At 48.9% G+C, this 21,175-nt stretch overlaps 1 protein-coding gene across 4 annotated transcripts in view; it reads left to right on the top strand.

The window, feature by feature from the left end:
- The window catches only part of BCAP31 (B cell receptor associated protein 31), a 197,334-nt gene that overhangs the window by 148,135 nt on the left and 28,024 nt on the right, over positions 1-21,175 (top strand). For all 4 annotated transcript variants that reach the window (XM_078664576.1, XM_078664575.1, XM_078664577.1 and 1 more), the window contains exon 4: positions 10,099-10,243. In XM_078664576.1, coding sequence (XP_078520702.1) covers positions 10,099-10,243 — 145 coding nt within the window. The remainder of the gene's footprint in view (positions 1-10,098; positions 10,244-21,175) is intronic.

The following is a 21,175-nucleotide window of genomic DNA, read 5'->3' as shown; positions in this document are numbered from 1 at the left end:
CTTCTGTATAAACTACCACGGACGTTTCACATCACACCCCTGCTGCGGGAAATTGCATTGGTTACTAGTTGAGTAACTCTGTTCAGAAGGCCTGTTGCATTGATTTAAAAAGCGTTGCAGCCTGGCCTTCATTCCGGCCCACATCCACCAATACACAGCTGCTCCTAATTTAAGATCTTTCGACGTTAACCTTTTGTCCATCCCCTCTTTAAATAAAAAGACCCTCGTTGGTTACAGCTTTTCTACAACACCCCCTCCCCCCCGCGCCTCCCCCTTGTGTCTGGAACACCCTACCATTTGATATCGGATGTGTCTCCTGTTTAGGAAACTCCTGAAGACCTGGCAGCTAAGGGTCACTTATGATTTACCTGTCGGAGCGTATAGCTGTAGCTTTGCTTCTGTAGCTCTAGTGCCGAGAGACATTTATGTAGATGCGCGCTTTATACATTTCGATAAACTGTAGTGCTGCATTTGAAGTACTGGGTAGAAATCGATTTAAAACAGCAGACCGAACTGGGCGTTTCCCCTGTCCAGCTACCGCTGTTCAAGTCGTGTGTTCTGGAATTTAGGTCCGAATGAAACTAGGGGTTGGCTTCTCAGTTTCCATTTTATTTATTTTAAAAGTTTTTTATATATCGCGAACATGACCCTTGTGGGTATCGGAGCGCTTTACACATGTTAAGACAGCAGAGACGTATGGAAACAAATAAGCCAAGATATGGGAGAGATTAGCACAAAATATAGAAGCAAATGGATATGGTAGTACAATAACAGCCAGCAGTAGTCAGAGTAATTGATGAATCAAGAGGTACGTGGAGGAGATCCTAGGATCTAAGGCATACATTTGTTCATGGGTAATACTACATTTCTTTCTTGAAAGAAACCGTTGAGGGATTCAGTCTGGCTTCAGGGGGCAGGCAGTTCCAAATTCTCGGGGCAATCCCTGAGAGAGCTCGGTTGTAGGTTTTCTTTTTAGAGAACCTCTGTGGTTTCTGCAGTAAGGTGCTGGGTCATCTACTGCCACCAAGAAGTCACAACTTCTGAGCAAGGTATTTGGGGTATTGAAGTGTAGCGTTTTATGCATCATACAGGCGATTTGATTTCTTTTTTTAATTTAAAAAAAAAAAAAAAAAATTTAATTTGCATTTCATTATCCGGGTGTTACATACATCAATCAACTACAGCCTTCTCTGTGTACAGTGATGTAATACAATTTTCAGACATCGTCTACTCCACCAGGTCGTTTAATACTGTTCAATCTCCCTTTCCTTGGTATTAAATCCTCCCTCACCTCCCCCATCCCCACCCTCACATTTGCCAGCTACAAACTCAGTAGGAGGGCTCCCCACCAGTCAAGGGCTACTTTCAGGGGTTGATGACTCACACGGTGGTTCACAAACATATCCCCAGGATTCATTCCACTTCCCCCCGATTCTCGTCCACTTTTTGGGGCAACCCCGATGGGTGTAAACTGCTTTTTCAGCTACCACAGCTGTGTCCATATCATGTTCCCATTGTGACTGCGTGGGTAGTACCCTAGACCCCCAGTTCCGTGCTATATTCCGCTTCGCTGTCAGCATCCCCAGTGTTGCCCATGCTTTCAGCCCCATGTTCAGGTCCGTCGGTTGCCATATATTCAATAGGCAGCACTTAGGGTCTTTCTGAATCTCCACCCCACCCACTTCTGAAATCTGATTTACAACTTGCTCCCAGTAGGATTGTATCTTTCGACAGTTCCATATTATATGAAAATATGTTCCGATTTGTCCGCAACCCCTCAGACAGAGTGAATCAAGTGCGTGACCCAGTTTGTGTATCGTGGTGCGGGCGTAATATATTTGATGCAGTACTTTGAGCTGTATTAATTTTAAGCGAGACGGGATCGCCGCCTCCCTGGCCGATGCCAACGCTTTCAGCCAGTCTGTGTCCTCTATATCCCCAAGTTCCACCTCCCATTTGCTACGCAAAACTACTGTGGGATCTGGGAAATTATTTATTAATTTGCGATATGACTGCGATATGGCTTTTTTGTCCATGTGGTCTGTGAGGAGTCTATCTTCGAGGGGTGAAGCGACAGCCAGTTTAGTGCCCGGGGGGATAGTGCTTTGGAGTGCGTGTCTGATTTGGATGTAACGGTATAATTCCGAGTCAGCCAGTCTCTTGAAGTGCTGTAAACTAGATGATTTCCCCTCTTACCCACTGATTGCCAATGCTTGTGATGCCTATTAGGTCCCATTGCTTGAACCCTTTAGTGTTTGCCAAGGTGCCCAGTCGGCGTGTCTCCCAGAGTGGAGTGGCCAGTGTAAGCTTCCCTTCCCATCCCAGAGCTCTCTGTGCTGTGTGCCAAATTTTGATCGTGTGGGCCGTAGGACCTGTCAGGGTGTGGTTGTGTAAAGGGCCTTCATTAAGCGATCTACCGGCAACACATCCCTGTCTAATCGGTATCCTGGGTCGTCGTGTGGTGCTTGAAGCCATTGATTGATGATCGCTAGCTGTGCAGCCCAGTAATACAACTTGACACTTGGTAGGGCTATTTCCCCCTCATACCAACTGCGTATCAATTTGGAATGTGCTATGCGAGCCGGTTTCCCATCCCATAATAAGGAGGTGACTTCTGCATCGATGGCCTTAAAATACGAGAGTGGGGTATTTTGGAGTGCGTATAGGAACCTAGGGAGTGCAAGCATTTTAAAGAGTGCTGCCCTTCCCAGCAGTGTTAGCGGGAGGGATCGCCAATGTGAAACGTCGGCCTTCAGTCTCTGTAGGGGTTTCATTAGGTTTTCCTCCACAAACACATTGTCCTGGGGGGTGACATATATTCCTGAGTACTTAAATCCCCTGGTCACAATTTGCACGGGACAGTCTAGGAAAAGTGTTGGCACTGGGCCGTGCAACAAATGGAGCAGCGATTTCGACCAATTTATGGTATAGCCTGACTTCTCCCCATATGCTGTGAGGATATCTAAGAGGGCCTTCAGGGACTCTGTCGGGGACGTCAAATATATCAACACGTTGTCCGTGTAAAGGGAGACTCTGTCTTCCCAACCCGTCTCCCATGCTAGCCCCCGGCGCAGTGGCGTCGTGCGTATCCAAGTTGTAAGAGGTTCTAATATTAGGGCAAAGAGGAGTGGTGAGAGCGGGCAGCCCTACCGTGCCCCTCTACCCAGTGCAGTCTCCCGTGATACATGACTATTTGCCACCACATGTGCCAAAGGTGCTGTGTACAGCAACCTAATCCACCCACAAAATTTGGGGCCAAAACCCATCTTCCGTAGCACTGCGGATAGGAATAGCCATTCCACAAGGTCGAGCGCCATTGTCACGTCTAAGGACAGGATGGCCGCATCGTCTTGGAGCAATGGGGTACGGGCCAGAACCCCGTTGAGGCGTCGCAGATTAAGGGAAGTGTTACGGCCAGGCATAAAGCCTGATTGGTCCGGGTGGACCAGCGCCGTAAGATGGGGCTGCAGTCGTAATGCTAGTATTTTCGCCAATATCTTAGAGTCTGCGTTTATTAGGGATATTGGTCGATAGCAAGAGGGTTGCTCCGGAGGCTTCCCCGGTTTGTGTATCGTCACAATGGTGGCCAACCTTTGGTCCCTGGGCAGCGTCCCTTGTGTTAGGCAATCAGTGTACATGGCTATCAGATGGGGGGGTTATCTTACTTGCCACCTTTTTATAGAGTTCCACCGGTAAACCATTGGGCCCCATTGCCTTGCCTGTGTGCAGTGCCGCCAGTGCCTTTCCCATCTCCTCTGTCGATAAGTCTGCTTCGAGTGTTTCCATATGTTCTATCAATAGTGGTCAGTGGTTTATCCTCTAAAAACTGCATGCACTCCACCTCTGTCGCTTCTACTCGTGGTTTGTATACCCGCTCATAGTAGGTTGCTAAGTCTTTCACAATCAACTGGGGGTCTGTCGTTCGTGTACCGTCCTCTAGTGTCAGTTGGGCTATCCACCTATCCGCCCTCTCCTTCTTTTCAAGCCATGCGAGCATTTTCCCCGTCTTGTCTCCTAGTTTGTAGATCCTGTGCATGGTGTCGGAGTGCCTCGTCTTTGCCATGTCCTCAGCATATGCCCTGAATTCCTGAGCTGCTAATGTCAGGGTCTGTGCTGTGGTCTCGTTTGGGTCCATGGCGTGAGCCCTTTCCGCCTGCAACGCTGCCGCTTCTAAGGATTCAATGGTTTGCTTTTGTTCCTGCTTGTGTCGGGTGATAGTCGAGATGGCTTGCCCCCGAATGACTGATCTGTATGCCTCCCAAAGCATTCATGGTGAATCTACTGTCGCCGTATTTTCGGCAAAGTAGTGATCAGTGGTTGTTACTAGGGCCTTAGCAATTTTACGGTTCTGGAGGTAGCCGGGTTATAGGGGGTAGATTCGCTGTCTTTTTGGGAGCTGCGTAGTGTAGGTAAGTTGTATCGGGGAGTGGTCCGAGATTCCCCTTGCTAAGTGCTCAATCACTGTGACCTTCTCCGGGGTTATCGCTAATGTCAGCATATAGTCTATACGGGAGAGTCTATTATGTGCTCCCGAATAGAAGGTGAATTGCTGTTCTGTGGGGTGTTTGAGTCTCCACATGTCCGTTAATCCCATGGCGACAAAGGTCCCTAAGGGCCTGATTGGATCTATTGTCCTCTCTGGGTGGGTTACGTTCGATGGCTGCGTCACATACTGCTTTGAGATCCCCCCCCCAAAGGTCAGTTTGCCCTCGGGTAAGTCTAGTAATAGTTTCCCAAGATCATGAAGAGCTGTCTGGTGACTTGTCGGGGGGGATATACACTGAGCTCAGATTGTAGATGCGCCCCTCCCATTGACCAGTAAGTGCGGCAAATCGCCCATTTTCATCCGTCCATGTTTTCGTGACCACCAGCGGAGAGCTTTTATGAATTAGTATACCAACCCCCCGGAATCCTGAGGAGAATTCTGCGTGCGCAGCCATTTTGAACCCCCATCTGTTTAGTGCTTTACTTGCCATCCCTGTCAAATGTGTTTCCTGAAGTAATACCACCCCGGGGGCCTTTCTTTTTAGATATTGCATGACTAGACCCCTTTTAATTTTGTGGCCCAACCCGTTCACATTCCATGATATGACAGTCAGGGGAGGGGTGACCATTCGCGGTGTCTGGGAGCTATGTCCCGATACTTCGCTGCTTGGCATTGCGTTCGTGAGGTGGAGTGTGTTTTACGGTCGCTTTGTTCATCACCTGCAGCGTGAGGGCACTCAGTCTGTGCAGAGGCCCGCCATTATCATTAAACCAAATCTGTGTTCGCGCACCCAGTGTCCGTGTCCATTTGAGCGTCGATCTGAGGAGAGACTGTAACTTTAACCTGTAAACAAAAATACACAAACTTTGCATTACATAAAACCCCAACTCCCCCACCCTGCCTACCTGCCCGTCGGATCCAGAACAGTCCACCTCCCCAACTGAGCAGAGCGCTTATATTCCCCCGTACCCTGCTTAACTTGTGAGGGTGAGACCTCGGTGACCCTTACGAAGCCCCCCTCTAGGAATTAGTCCCGTCATTGTACTTAGGTTCAATAGTTCCTACCTGCTGCAGTCTTCATTGTCTGTCCGGCAGTGTCTGCCGTATGCTCCGGTAGCCTTCGATTTCAACGTCACCCCCCGCCACCCCCAGCAAAGCTCACCTACATGACCGTTCCTCCGGGACTTCGGTTAAAACTTCAGTCCGTGGTCTGTGTTGAAATCGCCTGTTCTGCCCATCCTTCAGTGTCCATCAACTGTGTGATGCCTTCCTTCAACCGGATCACTGCACGCCGTACCTCGATTCCTGGGTCCACGTGTCGGCTGCCAGCCCTCCAGCCAGTCCCTCGCCTCCCCTGGGGACTCAAAGAACGAAGTCTTCTCTTTGGATTACACGCGTAGTCGTGCCGGAAAAATCATTGAGTACTTGATTTCTCTGGTGCGAAACTCCTTCTTCACCTCTGTGAAGCTACTCTGCTGTTGCGCCACGGCCTCTGTGTAATCTGGGTAAAAGGTGACTTCCGAATTCTCGATCTTGATCGGCGGGGCAATCCGTGCGGCTTGTAATATGGCGTCACGGTCACGAAAGTTAAAAGTGTGTACCAAAAACTGACGTGGCGGATTCCCTAGGCGCGGTTTACCTCCAGGCACGCGGTGGGCCCGTTCCACCGAAAAGTAATTAGATAGACCTCGAGGTTTAAGCTGGTTTTGAATTATGTCCTCCACGAAGAGGTCAAGGGCCGGACTCCCGGCTGTCTCCGGCACGCCAACCAGGAGTACATTATTGTGTCGGGATCTACCTTCTTGCTCGTCCAGCTTAGCCTTCAGCATTTGGGTGTCCTGCTCCAGTGTTTGCACTCTGACCTGTTAGTCCGACGTGTCCGCCATAGCCCAGTCACTGTTTTCTCCACTTCTCCCAATCGGTCCGATACTTTGGCGAGGTCGGCTCGCATGAAAGAAAAGTCTGTGGAGATTGTGCCCATGGAGGATTGCATCGTCTGTAATGTCGCCATTACATCTTTTAGGGTGATCTCACCGGTGGCACCAGGGCTGTGGGGCACTTGGGTGGATGGCTGCGGTGCGTTCACTTTTGCCGAGTCCGCGCTGTCTTTGTTGTAGGCATATTTCTCCAGTCGGGGAGCCTGCTGTGCCCGTGACCCCCTGCCGCTCATTGTTGCTTGCCGTGGCGCACCTGAATTTGGTCTACCTAGGGCTGAGGAGGAGTAGTATGCCACTCTGTATCTTCGTCGCCCTCACCACATCAGCGCCGTCCTGGGACCACAGCTGGGTATTCTCGCCCGGCACCCCCTTATCTGGCCTTCGCCTTTCACTTCGCCTCTCTGTTGGGGGCCCATGGATGTCTATGCGTGTCCCTGGCCTTTGCGCCACAAACGTTAGGAGGCACGCCTGAACAGCGTGTCTGTGATTACATGGAGGCCTGTGCAGGGGCTCCTACCGGGTTTTCCACTGGCGCCGAGTGCCTCTTAGGATTGTGAGGCCTTGCAGCCGGGTGAACCTCGCTGCTTATTTGGCCGGTGTGTCTTTGCTCCACTCAGGGGGTATGCGTTTGTAGCGGGGCTAGGTATGGGCCTCCGCTTACCTCCAACTGCTCCAGGGCCCCGGGGGTGCCTCAGGCCGCCCGCTCCGCTCCTGCCTTAATTCCAGGCCTGCTTGTGTCCGTTTCTGCTGCAGGAGTGCTCCCCCACCAGGGCTGATGTCATCTAGGGTCCCGGTGCGCGGCGCTGGCCCCGTAGCCGCCACCCGAGTTTGGCGCCCTTCCTGCCACACTGACTTCCGGGTCTCCGTCCTAATTTAGTCCCTGGCTCCGGCAGTTAGAGCAGGCCGCGATATTCACGGCAGTGGAACTTGCTCCGCGACGCAGGTAGGCTCTTCTTGCAGCGGGGAAGCTCCGGTTTCTAATCTGCTGCAGTGGCGCTGTTTTTGGGCAGGATAGTTATGCGGATTTTGTGGGGAAGCTCTCCGGGTCACAGAGCTCCCCTAGGCTGCGGCCATCTTGGTTGGACGCTAGCCACGCCATACAGGCGATTTTTTTTTTTTTTTTTTTTTTTTTTTTTTTTTAAATTCGTGCTTCATAAGGGAGCCAGTTGAGGGCTTTTAAGTCAGAGATGATGTGGTTGTTTCTTTTTGATCCCGTAATGAGTCTCTTGCAGCAGAGGTAAGATAGGCTCTTCAAGGAGCCGTTTTGGATCGGGGCAGGCCAGACTGGGCTAGTCTAACCTAGGAATTACTGGGGCTTGCACTGCATGTTTGAAGCCATTGGGAGGGAGGAAGGGTTTTAATCTTTTGGTGGCGGCGCTGATGTGCTTCTGCATGTTACGGTTCTGTCCAGAGTAATTCCCAGTGAAATTGCTGAATCAATAACTGTGGGCAGGCAGTTGAGGACTGTTGGTGGTTTCAGCCATTCTTCAATGCTTGTTGACTGGTTTGGTGGAGCAATTAGTTGGAATTTGGTTTTGATAGTGCTTAGTTTGAGGTGATTGTCTGGCAGCCGGCTTTGGGTTCGTTTGTAGGGTTAAATTGAGGGCTCTGAGGTCTTCAGGGGAGGTGACTTTCAGGTATGAGTGGGTGTCGTCGGTGTACATGTGACGGTGGATGTTTGATGAACTCAGAGTTTTGGTTAGAGGCTCCATGAATGAGTTGAAATGAGTGGGTGCGAGGGAGGAACCCTGTGGGACCCCTCGTGTGACTGGAGTGGACTTCGGTGGGGACTGATTAACCTTGCATCTTTAACTTCTGTTTTGTCGAAACGAGGTGAACAAGTTTAATACAGACCCTGATAAGCTCATTCTATGTTTCAGTAAGTCTAGTCAGTTGTTGTGCTTAACTGTGTTGAATGTAGAAGATAGGTTAAGGGGGATTAGGAGGCAAGATTTGTTTTGATCCAACATTTTTAGTGCATCATCCACTATGTGTAAGAACCAATTCGGTTCTATAGCCCGGGCGGAAGCCGATTGGAATTGGTCCTGAAGGCAGATTTGTTCAATGTGGTTATTTACACTAATAGGGACTTGAAGCAAGGGTGCAGGAGTTTTCTAGGCCTGTGAATTTTAATTACACTGGAGTATTCTGAGCAATTTCTGTAATTTCTCATTACTATTGTGATTAAAAAGTACTGAAAATTACAACAGTTCACTTAATTTTGCGTAATGTCTGGCAAAAATGCCTACTAATGAGAACATCATGAGTAGCTTCTATTTTTTTATGTTGCGTTTAGCTCTATTTTCTTAGGCTAAAATGCATCCTCTGGTTTCGATCTGGATGGAAGGTATATTTGGTATATTTTAAAAATGGCTCTTCATACAAGGTTACACTTCCACGGAATCCCAGGTCATCGTGCATAATTACACTACAGCAAACTGCAAGAGTTAAGCCACCCCTAGTGGTGTTCTTTGTCCTGCTGAATTGGGTGCAGCCCTGTCGAAAGCCTTACACCCAAGGAGGCATTAAGTGATTGTGGTCAAGATTCATGTTGCTTGGTTTCTTGAAGGCTCTTGCTGATTATAATGTCAGCTGACTACTGCTGAATAGCAATGAAACAAAAAGTGTGATCTCTGTTGGAAGCAAGACCAATTGTGGCCCCTGGAAAGTCGAAGCGGATTGCATATCACACCCCTTAAGTTAAGCCGGGGGTGGTGGAGTGAAAAACAATCTATAGATTGCCACGTAGGATCCAGCAAAAGCTGAGATCCTCGCTCTAATGCCCCTTAGAAGGTCAGAGCTACTGTCCAGTCCTACAGAAGAGGCAAACCTGCAGATTGTCACAGCTGACCTAGGGCCAGTTTTCATGACCGATTCCCGACAACATGCAGTTTAACACCCCTAGAAGGCTGTTTAGCATCCACAAGTGTGCCCAAGGCCCCTAATCAGCATTGCTGGTGAATTGCGCAGTATCTGCTAATTGGGCATTTCTACGATTTTCGTGCGCTCGACCATCAAAAATGAGTTGATGACCCATTGTGTGCCAGCCATCACCTCGCGCCATGCTGGACCACATAACCTTGCAGTGTGCTGTCACATCATGTAGCGGGATGCACCTTTCTACACTCCAAGTCTGATTTTGGGCTGACGTGAAAGGGTGCCCTTGTATAGTGGCCTCTGTGATGTTCTTTGCCTTTTGAAGTATGTTCAGGTTTGCCCTTCGAGCCCCAATGTGCAAATCTCGCTTTGTTTTCACTGCTTTATCAGCTCTTACCCATGCTGGGGTTAACAGCCAGACATTGGCAGTGTCTTTTATAGCATGAGACTTGTTCTGTGCTTCAAAAGCATTCATTGCTCTGTAAGGAAGGGCGTGAATATCCAAACTCCCTCCCTCTCTTGAACTTTTGTGATGGCGTTTATCTTCTGTGACATTTACTTGCCTTCATGCACCTCTGTGAAGCTATGGTGGTGTTAACCTTTCTTGAGAATAAAGACCTGCCTGATGCTTGAGGGGCACTGAGAATAGTTTGTTGTGGAGACGATTCTGTCTCTTGCACTACCTCTGCTTCGCCGCTCAGTTCAGTACCCATCACTGCGGTTGGCATACATGCGCCAGTCACCCCTTCTAGGAAAATGTTTTTAGAATTTAAATTCTGGTTCTGTTCTGACCCTCAGATGCTTTACGAGAGATCAAGAAGTACGATGTCAGTGAGAACGTGGACCTGAAGAACAACCCCGTGGCGGTCGAGCATATCCACATGAAGCTCTTCCGGGCCCAGCGGAATCTCTACATTGCCGGCTTCTCCCTGCTGCTCTCCTTGTGAGTACTTTTTCTGAAGATTTAAAGCAATTCATAGTGTTTCATGGTAAAATTCCCCTTTTAGCTTTATAACATCTGTGGCGAAATCAATGGGGCTTCCCTAAGAAAGTTTTTGGCTTGGTATTTTTTTATTTTTTTTATTTAACCCATGCTGTAGCAGCCCTGCTGCCATGCACAAAAGTAAAAAATAAAACAAAAGTATTGTGATATAATGTTGATCGATTAAAATTGAGGTTGTCATTGAGCCCACTGAGTCCGCTTTTATGCGAAACGGAGAATCCTAAAGAATCCTGGAAGATTGATGTTGACCAACAATCATCACTGTCTGCCCCCCGCCACCCCCTCCCTCCCCTCAATTACAAACTTTGGAAAATCATTTGGGTTCAAACTTCTGCCTCTTGAATGATACATTTAGGATCTGGCTGATGGGGGGGGGGTCTTCTTCTTGTGCGAGTGTATAGGAATAATGAGTATGTGTGTCTTATGTAGGGCCATGATGCTGTACTCGTTACTTCTAGCCGATATTGTGACCGGTGTAACTAAAACCTTAATGAAGACAAACTGAGTGTAGATCCTTCCTGAAGCCATATTTATTGAAGAAAGTGATAACCCTAATTTTACTATTTATTACACATGACCCCACTGTGATTACAGAATATACCATCTCATCCTAGACCGTGAAGCTCGAACTCCCTAGAGTCGGGGAGCCTTGTCCCAGGGTTGTGAAGGTAGGACTCGCGTGGACCTCTATCCTCATCACATTCTCTGACCTAGCTTGAGATATAGAGTCTGAGTACCCCATTGGCCCTGATGAAGACCTCGGACCAGTATTGGAAGATTGAGGGCAGAAACGTGTTGGCTTATAATGGAAGGTTTGGTCACTGTACCCGTACGCCATCCTCTTGTTGGTTTTAGTTATACCGAAGGTACCCAGTAATGAAGTTATAATGCTGGATTTACCTGAAGCTATTTTTAGTGTCTGTATCCCCTCCTATCCAGTTGGTTTTTATCTCCGAACCCCCTCTTCCCGAGGTGGAGTCCGTCCTGGTAGTACCTTCTTACCAGGCTGGGATGGGGTCGCCGATGAAGCATATGCCGTAAGTGATGCCTCGTCATCCAATCTAATTGGCACTTTTTAGATATGCATATGTAATTCTTTTGGGACCCTAATTGGGATTTTTTTGGGCTCTACCTTTGGCCTGGACCAAAATTGGCCTTCTACTGCTGGCCATCGCACTGAATTCTGGTTACTTTGATATTTGGAGGTGGTGGTGGGGTGGGGGAGGGGGAGGGTTGCGGTGGTGTCCATCCATCTCCCGGTTGAGTTACCTTTTTTGGGTATAAGAAGCAGCGTGGACTTCGCAGTCAAAGGCCTAGAAGCGTCGTACTGCTCACTTTCAGGTGACTTATGAGCCGACCACTACCAAGGAACTCTAGAAATAAACCCTGGAAGCGTGGGGAGCAGTAGGGCGGCTGCCCCGCGCCACGCTGAGCGATGGTTACCACAGCCTGGTGGTCCAGGGCGGAGCCTTCTGGGCAAAGACCGGCCTATCATAGCGCCTTAACTCTTGGAGTGGAAGAGATCTATCCAGGCCCACCCCAAAGAGGGACTCGGTTCATGGCCGGAAGCCTGGCCCGATACCAAGCTTGTCCTTACACCAAGAAGGGGGCGACAAGATGGTTTTACACTTCCAAGGAGTCTGAACAGTTCACACACTGTATGAAACTAAACTGTATCGCACGTACATAAAGGATACACAGGGTGCATTGCAATGATGTGTATTTTCACCGAGTGCGCGCAGTTCGCCCTTTTCAAGCCTATTTCTCGTTGCACGAAAAATGTAATCTGAAAACTGGCGCCCGGTGGAGCGCTCTCCGAGGACCTAGTTGAGGTGTAAACTCTGATGTCAACATGTTGTAATTTATTGAGCAGCCGCTAGATGGCAGGATATGCACAGCAGATCCACCTCCAGGGGATCCACGCGGTACAGCTACCGCATTCTTTACTTTCACTCACCCAATCGTGTTTTCCAACTACAAATGTTTGTTTACTTGATAGAACCTCACGGGTGGATCACGAGGCTGAGCTTTATCTGCAGTTCTTGCTGCTCTGAGGGACATTTCAAAAATCACAAACTCCTCCTTAAAAGCAAGATACCAGGGCCTGGTTCATTTCTGTGTCGACCCTGTGCCTGCCCAGGACCTACTGGTGTCCCTTAAATACCCTCTTTGGATACATGTGTTCCAAGTGTTGGAGCATCTGAAGGAATTAAAAGATGAAAACAAGTTTAAGGTTTTATTGAAACACTGTAACGTGCCCCAAGCGTGCGGGAACTGGGGGGTGCAGCCCAGCACCAGGCACCACACGCCCTACAGGTGGATGTTGTGTTGGAATAGTCATCTTGTGGCAGCACAGCCCCGGTGCATTGCGGCACAGCCCCGGTGCATTGCGGCACAGCCCCGGTGCATTGCGGCACAGCCCCGGTGCATCGCGGCACTGCCCCGGTGCATCGCGGCACTGCCCCGGTGCATCGCGGCACTGCCCCGGTGCATCGCGGCACTGCCCCGGTGCATCGCGGCACTGCCCCGGTGCATCGCGGCACAGCCCCGGTGCATTTCATCTCTTCCAGGTGTGTGCTCTAGTGGGATGTTTGACTTGCGTAAGTGGCCCTGTGGCAACTCAGCCCCGTGCATTGCATGCTGCGAGGTGTGTGCTCGATTTGGATACTCGACCTTGGTGAGTCTTCTTGTGGCAGCACAGACCCGTGCATGGCATCACCTCTAGGTGTTTGCTTTGCCCTCTCATACACAGGGTGCCAGCCTGACTTGGGCCCATCCAGCTGTCGTCTGATTGATGCTCACCCACCTTCGTATGGGACTTGTGGCACGACCCCTGTCAGAATGTTGGCTTCCTTCAGCCTAGCTGGAATGGAGGGTGGAGGTGGGATCTGGGCCGAGTCCAGCCCTCCACACCACCCTCTGGCTGTTTTCCTACGTGTCAACATTACAAGATATTACTAAGCATTCTTATTCTCTTGCTAATGTGATTGTGTTTATTGCACTTTGATAATTAAAAAACTCTACTGACTTTCGTTTGGTCAGATTTTGCTAGTGGCGTTGTGCTCTGTCCTTGCATTGCTGTATTTTGATGTGTATTGAGGAAGTTTTCCTCACTGCGCTGAGTGACCCTGGGGACGGCGCAGTGTTGACACCGAGACATTTGTAGATTAACTTTGTGCAAACTACAAGAGAGTTGCTGATTGTTCGGTTTAGTTAACCACCGCCGTCGTTCTATTTTTGCCCTTTTGGATGTCTCCACCCTCACAGAAAATAGGAGCTAAAAAAATAAGACGCTTCCTCTTCCGCCTCATGGATGCACTTGAGGTGATGCGTCACATCACAGAGCGAACGCGCTCAAAAGGCCACAGCCTCGATGGTCTTTTCAACTTCAGCAACAATCTAAAGCAGAGCACCCACTCTCCTGGACTGGACACCACCGCGCTGTACTTCGGAGAAGCGTGGCTCAATGGTTAGAGCGGCAGACCCTGTAGCAGAGATCTGCCCGGGACCAGGGTTCAATTCCCGCCTCGGCGGGTCTTGGGTCAATGTCTGCGGACTCGATAATTCTCGCCTCGGTGCCTACGCTAACCATGGGTCCCACTCAGCAACTCTGGGCAATAGCTTGCTTAATCTCCACTACGGCCCCATCAACGCCGAGGATACCTGGCTTCACCTTGGAGGTGCCCAGGAGGGACCATCTCGCAGGGAAAGCCAGGACGGGTTCCCCAGCGGTATACAGCGCCAGGACACTCCGAGATGGAGTAACAGTGCGCTTTACAAGTATACTTACCTTACCTTACCTTACCTTACCTTCTATCCATTCTAGGCTTCCTGCCACCAAACCAGGGTCAACTCAAAAGGGTATGCCAGTTATCCAGCGCCTTCAAAGACGTTTCCATTCACAACCGATGCATGAACCCCTCTCTCGCCGTGCTGCTTCCAAGCTAGACGCAACACCCTTCGAAACAACTCCAGCCATTGCTTTTGGAAAACTATATGGACATCCATGCTCCAAAGGAAAAACACATGAGTGAGTCCAAACCTCCAGCACTCTGGTACTCTACAGACCTTTCTGACAACACTTCATCCACAGGTAGGAAAGAAAATGGAGGAAAAAAGGAACTCTGAGTGACTTCCTGATACTAATGTCCCTCCATGTGAAAGACAGAGTGCTCATTGCGTCACTCAGAGCAAAGTGCATTACCAGCGCCAGAAAATGGAGGAAAAAAGGAACTCTGAGTGACTTCCTGATATGGATGTCCCTCCATCTGAAAGGCAGAGGGCTCATTGCGTCACTCAGAGCAAAGTGCACTACCATCGCCACTGATGACGCCACCAACAGCATCCTCGCTTATCTGTGAGACATCTGCTGACTTTCTGCACCCCTGGAGCCAGGCCACCGTCAGAAGGAAGAGGAAAACGTTTTTAAAAAGAAGCCATGGCCGCAGACGAATCTACCTGTACACCCAGGCTCTAGAACGACGCGCCTGTATCCACAGGAACGCCCCAACCCTGCTCCAGCTCAGGAAAAAGTTGAAGACGCAGCTCTTTAAAGAACCCTACATCACAAACCGAGCAAACCAAGCATCTCATCTGTGCCCTGGGGGCTTGGAACGAGACTCCTGTACCTTTAATTCAAACCTTCTCCAATGTAGGAAAGGATTGAAGACTCGTCTCTTTAAAGAACCCTACATCACCATGTAGTAACAATCCGATCACCAGCTTCCTCTTGTATGACCGTACGCTTGCCTCTGCCGCTGTACATTTCCGGGAAACGGCCTTTACAACGAAGCCGTTTCCCCGAAATCTTTAACCACGCATGCAGTACAACGCATGCGTGGTTACCACTAATGCCTTTACCACGCATACCTTTACTACGATGTTTGTAGTAAAGGCATGCGTGGTAAAGGTAAAAAGAAAAAAAGGGGGGCTTGGGGGGGTCTCCCCCCCCCCAAATAAAACAACTCACCATAAGTCACGTCGGCGTCAGCGTCGTTTAAGAGAAATCGGAAAAAAATGCCGTTTTCTCTTAACGACGTATGACGTCACCACGCAATTATTCGAGGAAAAGTTTATCCGTGGTAAACGAATTCCGTTGTAACGCATGCGTGGTAAAGGCATGCGTTGCAACGGAATTCGTTGTATCATCATATATTCTACATTTCCCTGCTGCTTTTATGGCCTAGTTTGCGCTGTAGATAGAAATGCCACATGCGTGCATTCATTTATTTATTTTATTTATTTATTTATTTTCAAAGTTTTATATAGCGCGAACAAGATCTTTGCAGATATCAGAGCGCTTTACATAGAGGGGTGCATGAGGGAACATAGTCAAACCAATAATCCGAGGAGCTCACAGTACAAATAAATGAGGGCAAAGCCAATCCTGTAAATCAGTAATGTAATGTGTAACCCCATTAAAGGGGTTACGTTTTTGATGAAGGCCGGTCATCTGATTGATATCCAAACGTTCCATTCTTGTTTGCATTCAATCGTGGGAGCAAAGGGTGGTCTTAAAGTCAGAGCCCCAGGTTGCAAGGGTCTGGCACAGACCTCTCTCAGGTACCCTGAAAGTCAGGCCTTTGGGCACGCCTGCTGCTGCAGTTCCCTTTCACTCCCCGTGGTGGCGTCATTTGTCCATGTTTCCATGCCTCAGACACCACAAGTGATTGGAAATGGCCCAAATCTGATATGCCCTTATCTTATGCACATTCGTGCGTAGTGCCACGACGTGGCTTAACGGCCGTGAGACGTGCACTGAGGCGGACTTACTGAGAGGGGAGGAGCTGTGTGAACACCATGATCCGACATCTGCCCAAGGTCACCCCCTCCTTCGCCAGTGCACTCTGTATATATCTCAAGGAGCTGTTGTGCAGGTATATGGTTGGCAGAGTGCCAGCCGTGCAGGCTGTATAACCAGCCGAACTGGTTCGGAGCCGGTCTCTGCCTTCGTCTCCTCCTCTTACCTTACCCCGGTCCATAAAAGGAGTACCACTGACCTTGGCCATCAGCAGGCACTTGAAACCTCTCGACGTGTTTAGGTTTTAGTGCGAGATTTATGCTGCTGTACGGAGTTATTGGTTACTTATTTTCTTATTTGAAGAACGGTAGGGAATTTTCTCCATCCCCCCCCCCCCACCTCCCTCGTTGCCTACCACAGAAGAGTATTCCAGTACTGAACAAGCACTGGCAACGCTAGTGGGTTGCACCTTTGGGACATGTTGTCTGAGGGAATCACACATGGAAGAGAGCTAGAAAACACATGCACACTCATGGAGAGCTTAACCATAAGGGGAAAAAAGTTTCCTGAATGTTATCAGTGGAAGGACAGTCCGCCAATCAGAGATGACCGATGCTAGATGTGCTGCTGGGAGGGACCACCACAAGACGGACCAGCTGTGGCACGTAAAGTCATCAAATAAGAGGCACGCGAATGAACGACCAAGCCAACCAGTTTGGGGCTGTGAGCCAGTGTATGTTTCTAGTAATCCCATAATAGGTCTTCCTCAACCAGTTTGCCTTGTGTGGTGGGCGAGACATTAAAAAGCTGTGTTCTTCTTCTTTTTTTTAATCTACAAATAAACCTTACTTTAAAGCCAGCACCTGGCCTTAGTGTTTCGAGTGAACAATGGCGGCTGTTTCCAGGAGCATGTCTGAATGGCTTGATCTGCGTCTCCTGTTAACCGCTGTGTCTGCGTCTCCTGTTAACCGCTGTGTCTGCCTGGCTCTTAAGTGTTTGCAGTTGTAGAGTCTGTTCATCTAGTGCTTTGGTGTACGAAGGCTCTAGTCGAACTGTTGTCAGTAAGTGCAGAACCCAATTCATATAGCGCTTTTATAAGCAAAGGCTCTACAGATCCTCGTTCGTAGAGCGTCTTGGTGTGCTGGGCGTCTTGGTGTGCGACGCGTCTTGGTGTGCTGGAGGCTTCTGTCAGTTCAGAGCCTGTCCTTCCAGCTCTTTGGTATTTGACAGTGCTACTGTGGCAGTAGGCTTCGGTCTGTGCTGAGCCTGGCCTGTCGCGGGCACTTTGGTATGTTAGGCATCTATTTGATTGGCACTTTGGTTAGAACTAGAAAACAGTCATCAAGCACTTGGAGGTGTCCAGTGGTCGAGGTGTCCAGTGTGGCTGCACAGGCTTCAACCTCTAGTTTGTGGCTCTGGGTTTGACTAGCCGTACCTGTGACTCCGCTTCCATCGGAGCATCAGTCGTAGGAACGGTATGTCAATGTGGAATATGACATGACTGTCCCATTGTCCACCCTACAACGAGAGGACACCTGGTGAGGTGGGTTGTGTCCAGAATGCCTGGGCTGCCAGGCTGTTCCCGGGGTGTTCATGCTTCTCAGTGGCTGCTCATTGCTGTCGCGCGTCCATCCACAGTGCTGCGGTTTGTCCCCTTCATCTTTTCCAAGCATCAGTTGTTTCCACAGAACTGGGATCTTCTGCCTCACACTCCGTGTACATTGTACTTCTTGCATTCCTGGACTACCAATCACTGATTGGGTAAAGGCTATGGGTAGTCAGAAGGCACTTGTTTAACTTTGTTATAATTGTTATATATATATTTTATTAGCTTCTTGTGGTGTTCTAAATTTGGTAATAGTTTTTGTTTTTTCTGCTGGCAAGTACACGTGTTCTTTATGTCTCTCTGCTCTGGAAAAAGTACTGCTTGAGGACTGTGCTACTCCTGACACGAGCTGATTACAGTCTGAACACACAACCTATTCTGCGGTCTTAACTTGTAAGCAGGCTCTGGGCGTCTTCTGGGCACCAGAGGTCAATGCAAGTGTGTGGGCCAATTCCAACCCCGCTCTGAGATGGTTGTTGCTGTGTCCACCTAACCCTTCACAGTTGAATCCACTGCCGTCCCCTCCCACGAGGGAATCCGTGCACCCCCGGCTCCTGCTGCTCCGAAGCACCCATGGCTCTGGCCTTGCAGTTGTCCCATCTCATATGCTAATGTCTCCAAGTGTGGTTGGAGACGCTTCTGCAATGTTGCGGTCGCTCTGTCTCATGGCTTCTGCGTGAAAGGTTGGTGAGTCACTTCTAAAAGAAGTTAGCGAGTTACTTCTGAAGGGGAAGTTAGTCATTTGAGCCGGCTCTCCTCCTGTACCATGTGCTGTCCTGTATGCCACCACAGCTGTCTGTGCCCGTCAGACCATGTAGGCACCTTGTGTTAGTGCCATCCTGACCATTAATGCAAATATGTAGGCTACACTTGCCATTATTCTCCCATTCATGCAGCTGTTGCACTGAAACCCCGCTCCCCTCTCCAGCCTCTGAAGCTGCACCTTACTTTTAATAGCGCACCTGTGATGTCGCCATGTGCAGGTGAACTTACCCTGTGGTGTGATACTAATAGGTTATTCGTGTAGTGTTATTTCAAATGTAATGCCAAGGGCTACTGTGTGCCACAACGCAAGGCATTGAGTGTTGCCGGCTGCCAGCCTTAGGGAGGTGAGCTGTGTATTATTTGGAAGACTGAAAGGCCATTTCCAGCATTGTAACAATGTATTAACCACTAGAGGCGATTGCGACCTGCGCGGCTCCTAAGGTCTCCGATAATGTTACATTTTACTCCAACCTTGGGGTTAGGCTGGGCCAGTTTGTCTTCGTGAACCAGGTTCCCTTTGTCCGCACTCTTTTCAACATCTGATGGATTCATTGCACTCTCCTTCATCGTGACTTAAAGGGTTGGGCAGGTGTTTAATTGCCGCAATGCTCACTTGGACTTCCCACGTTCTGTGGGTCAGGGAACAAAGGTGTCCCTTCTCTTGGTTTCCACTTATTGGACCAGACATGCAGACCGAACTGTCTTCATGGGGACAGCTGCGTCCTTAAGGCAATGCCTTTAAAAAAAAATCTTATTGTATTTATAGACTTGCTGTTATGTTCAGCGGTCTGTCTCGATATAGTTACCTGCCAGCTTTCGCTCTACTTGTATTTGTCTGTTTATCAGAATATGTGAACCAGTGTGACCTCTTTTAAGCTCCTGTTGTACTTCCAGATCCCTGTTCTGCTCTTGGGTAGCATTCCAGCGGAGATCAGCCTGGCCACATGAGATTTCCATTTTGTGACTTTATGCTACTTCTTTTTTTCCCTGTTCACTTCAGGGCTGCCTGGTTTAGTGAAATTAGCTGCGTGTTTCAATATCCCTCTTCCTCTGCCAGTGGCAGCAGTGTTTGTATTCCAAGAGCACTCTGTGAAGGACACTTCCTTCCTGTGCCCTGCACTTTTTTTTCTTCAAGATGTGGTGTTGATGCAGGTTTGGAAAAGTCACCCTGAAGCCGATCACTGGAGTGTTGCCCCAAGAGTCGGTTGCTGCCGTCTCTTAACCGCACCATCTCCCCTAGTCTCTTCACCACAACAAAGACACGTATGTTGCGCCTGTAGTGGTTATTACCAAGTGTGAGGCTTTTAAAATATTAAGTGGTGTGTGCTGTTGGTTTGAGTGTTGAAGGACACAGGATAATACCGGGCAAGTGGCCGCTTTAAGAATCTAAAGTGTTGAAAGAGGAGAAATAAACTTGCAATGAACGGGTGCTCACCCCAGTTCCAGTTGGTATAGCCACTGACTGTGAATGGTTCCAAGTTAGATTCATGGTTGAAAAAGGTTCTCTTTTGGATAGCTTGAAACTTTTGTGTGCCTTTTCCCCTCGTGGTCCAACATTGGTCGCCATGTAGTAATACATGGCGAACAGTAAACTGGAGGCGAACTGATGCCTTCTGACATCCCTTGTTGTCTAATGCGCCTACTCCTACGTGTAACTCTTGCTGGTTAGCAGTTAACACAGCTACTCCTATGTACAAGTATGACTGTGATAGTTAAAGCCATCTCTGCACAGGAGCAGATGTGTTAAGAGACTTAACACCGCTACTCCTGGTGCAGTGACATGTCTGTTACTTGGTGCATTTGAAAACTTCTAATGAAGTCTTGATTGGCTGTGTGGGGAGGGTTCTGTCAATCTGGTGGTATACATCCCTTGTAGAGCCTGACCCTGTCACGTTAACCAAGAGAGATGTTGGTGTAATCTTCCAAGCTCGACACATGTCTTTCCGCTCCCCTCCCCGGAGCCAGCCTCGCATTGTGTAGCCGCTTCCTTTCGTAAATGTCCTTTGTTGCAGGACTGCAAGTAGGTCAGGAGAGAGGAGCTCGCATTATCTTTCTTGAAATGCGTAAAGTGTTACCCCGGCCTCCACCCGCCACGGCAGGTTTGTAGTACTTCCTTCGGACTTTAGCCTAGTTACTATTGTGAATAGAAAGCCACACGAGCATTCTTTGTTCCAGGAAGTTACTGGTGAATTTTTCATGAAGGACTGAGTGCAACTGTTTTCCCGTGAGAATGCGAACTCCACATTTAAACAGTGTGATGTTGAGTCTGGTGTGTGCTCATGTCCAGTCTGCTCATCAGATACGGTTCGATTGTCCAGTGTTGAATCTTTTATAGATTCACATGCTTGAATCTTCCCCGTCGTCATGGTGGGAGTCCCACGGTAACATAAGAAATAGCAGTAATACAACGTTACCATAGACCTCCATAGAACAGAAAACTCACTTAAGTAAATTTTCAGCCTCATTTTAGAACATCCAGACTTCAGCCAATCACAGCTGAGACATCAGAGTTCCCTTTCCCCATACAGCCACCATACCTCTGAGTTCGAGCACAAATGTAAAGGTATATAAACTCTGAGCTTCAGGACTGACGTTCCCTTTACCATTTGTGTTGTGTACTATTCTTTGTTACTTTTTCACCAAGTCACGCTGTTTATCGTTTCTGTGTACATGACTGCCGCATATAAACTAAATTTGTTTGCATTATTTGGGTATATGACTTGGAATATATGAAATAACACATGGCATTGTTCTGTGTATA

The sequence above is a fragment of the Lissotriton helveticus genome, chromosome 10 (assembly GCF_964261635.1).
Source record: "Lissotriton helveticus chromosome 10, aLisHel1.1, whole genome shotgun sequence".
NCBI lineage: Eukaryota > Metazoa > Chordata > Amphibia > Caudata > Salamandridae > Lissotriton > Lissotriton helveticus.
Note: the sequence above shows the minus strand (reverse complement) of the source record. Positions and strands in the feature narration are given on the sequence as shown.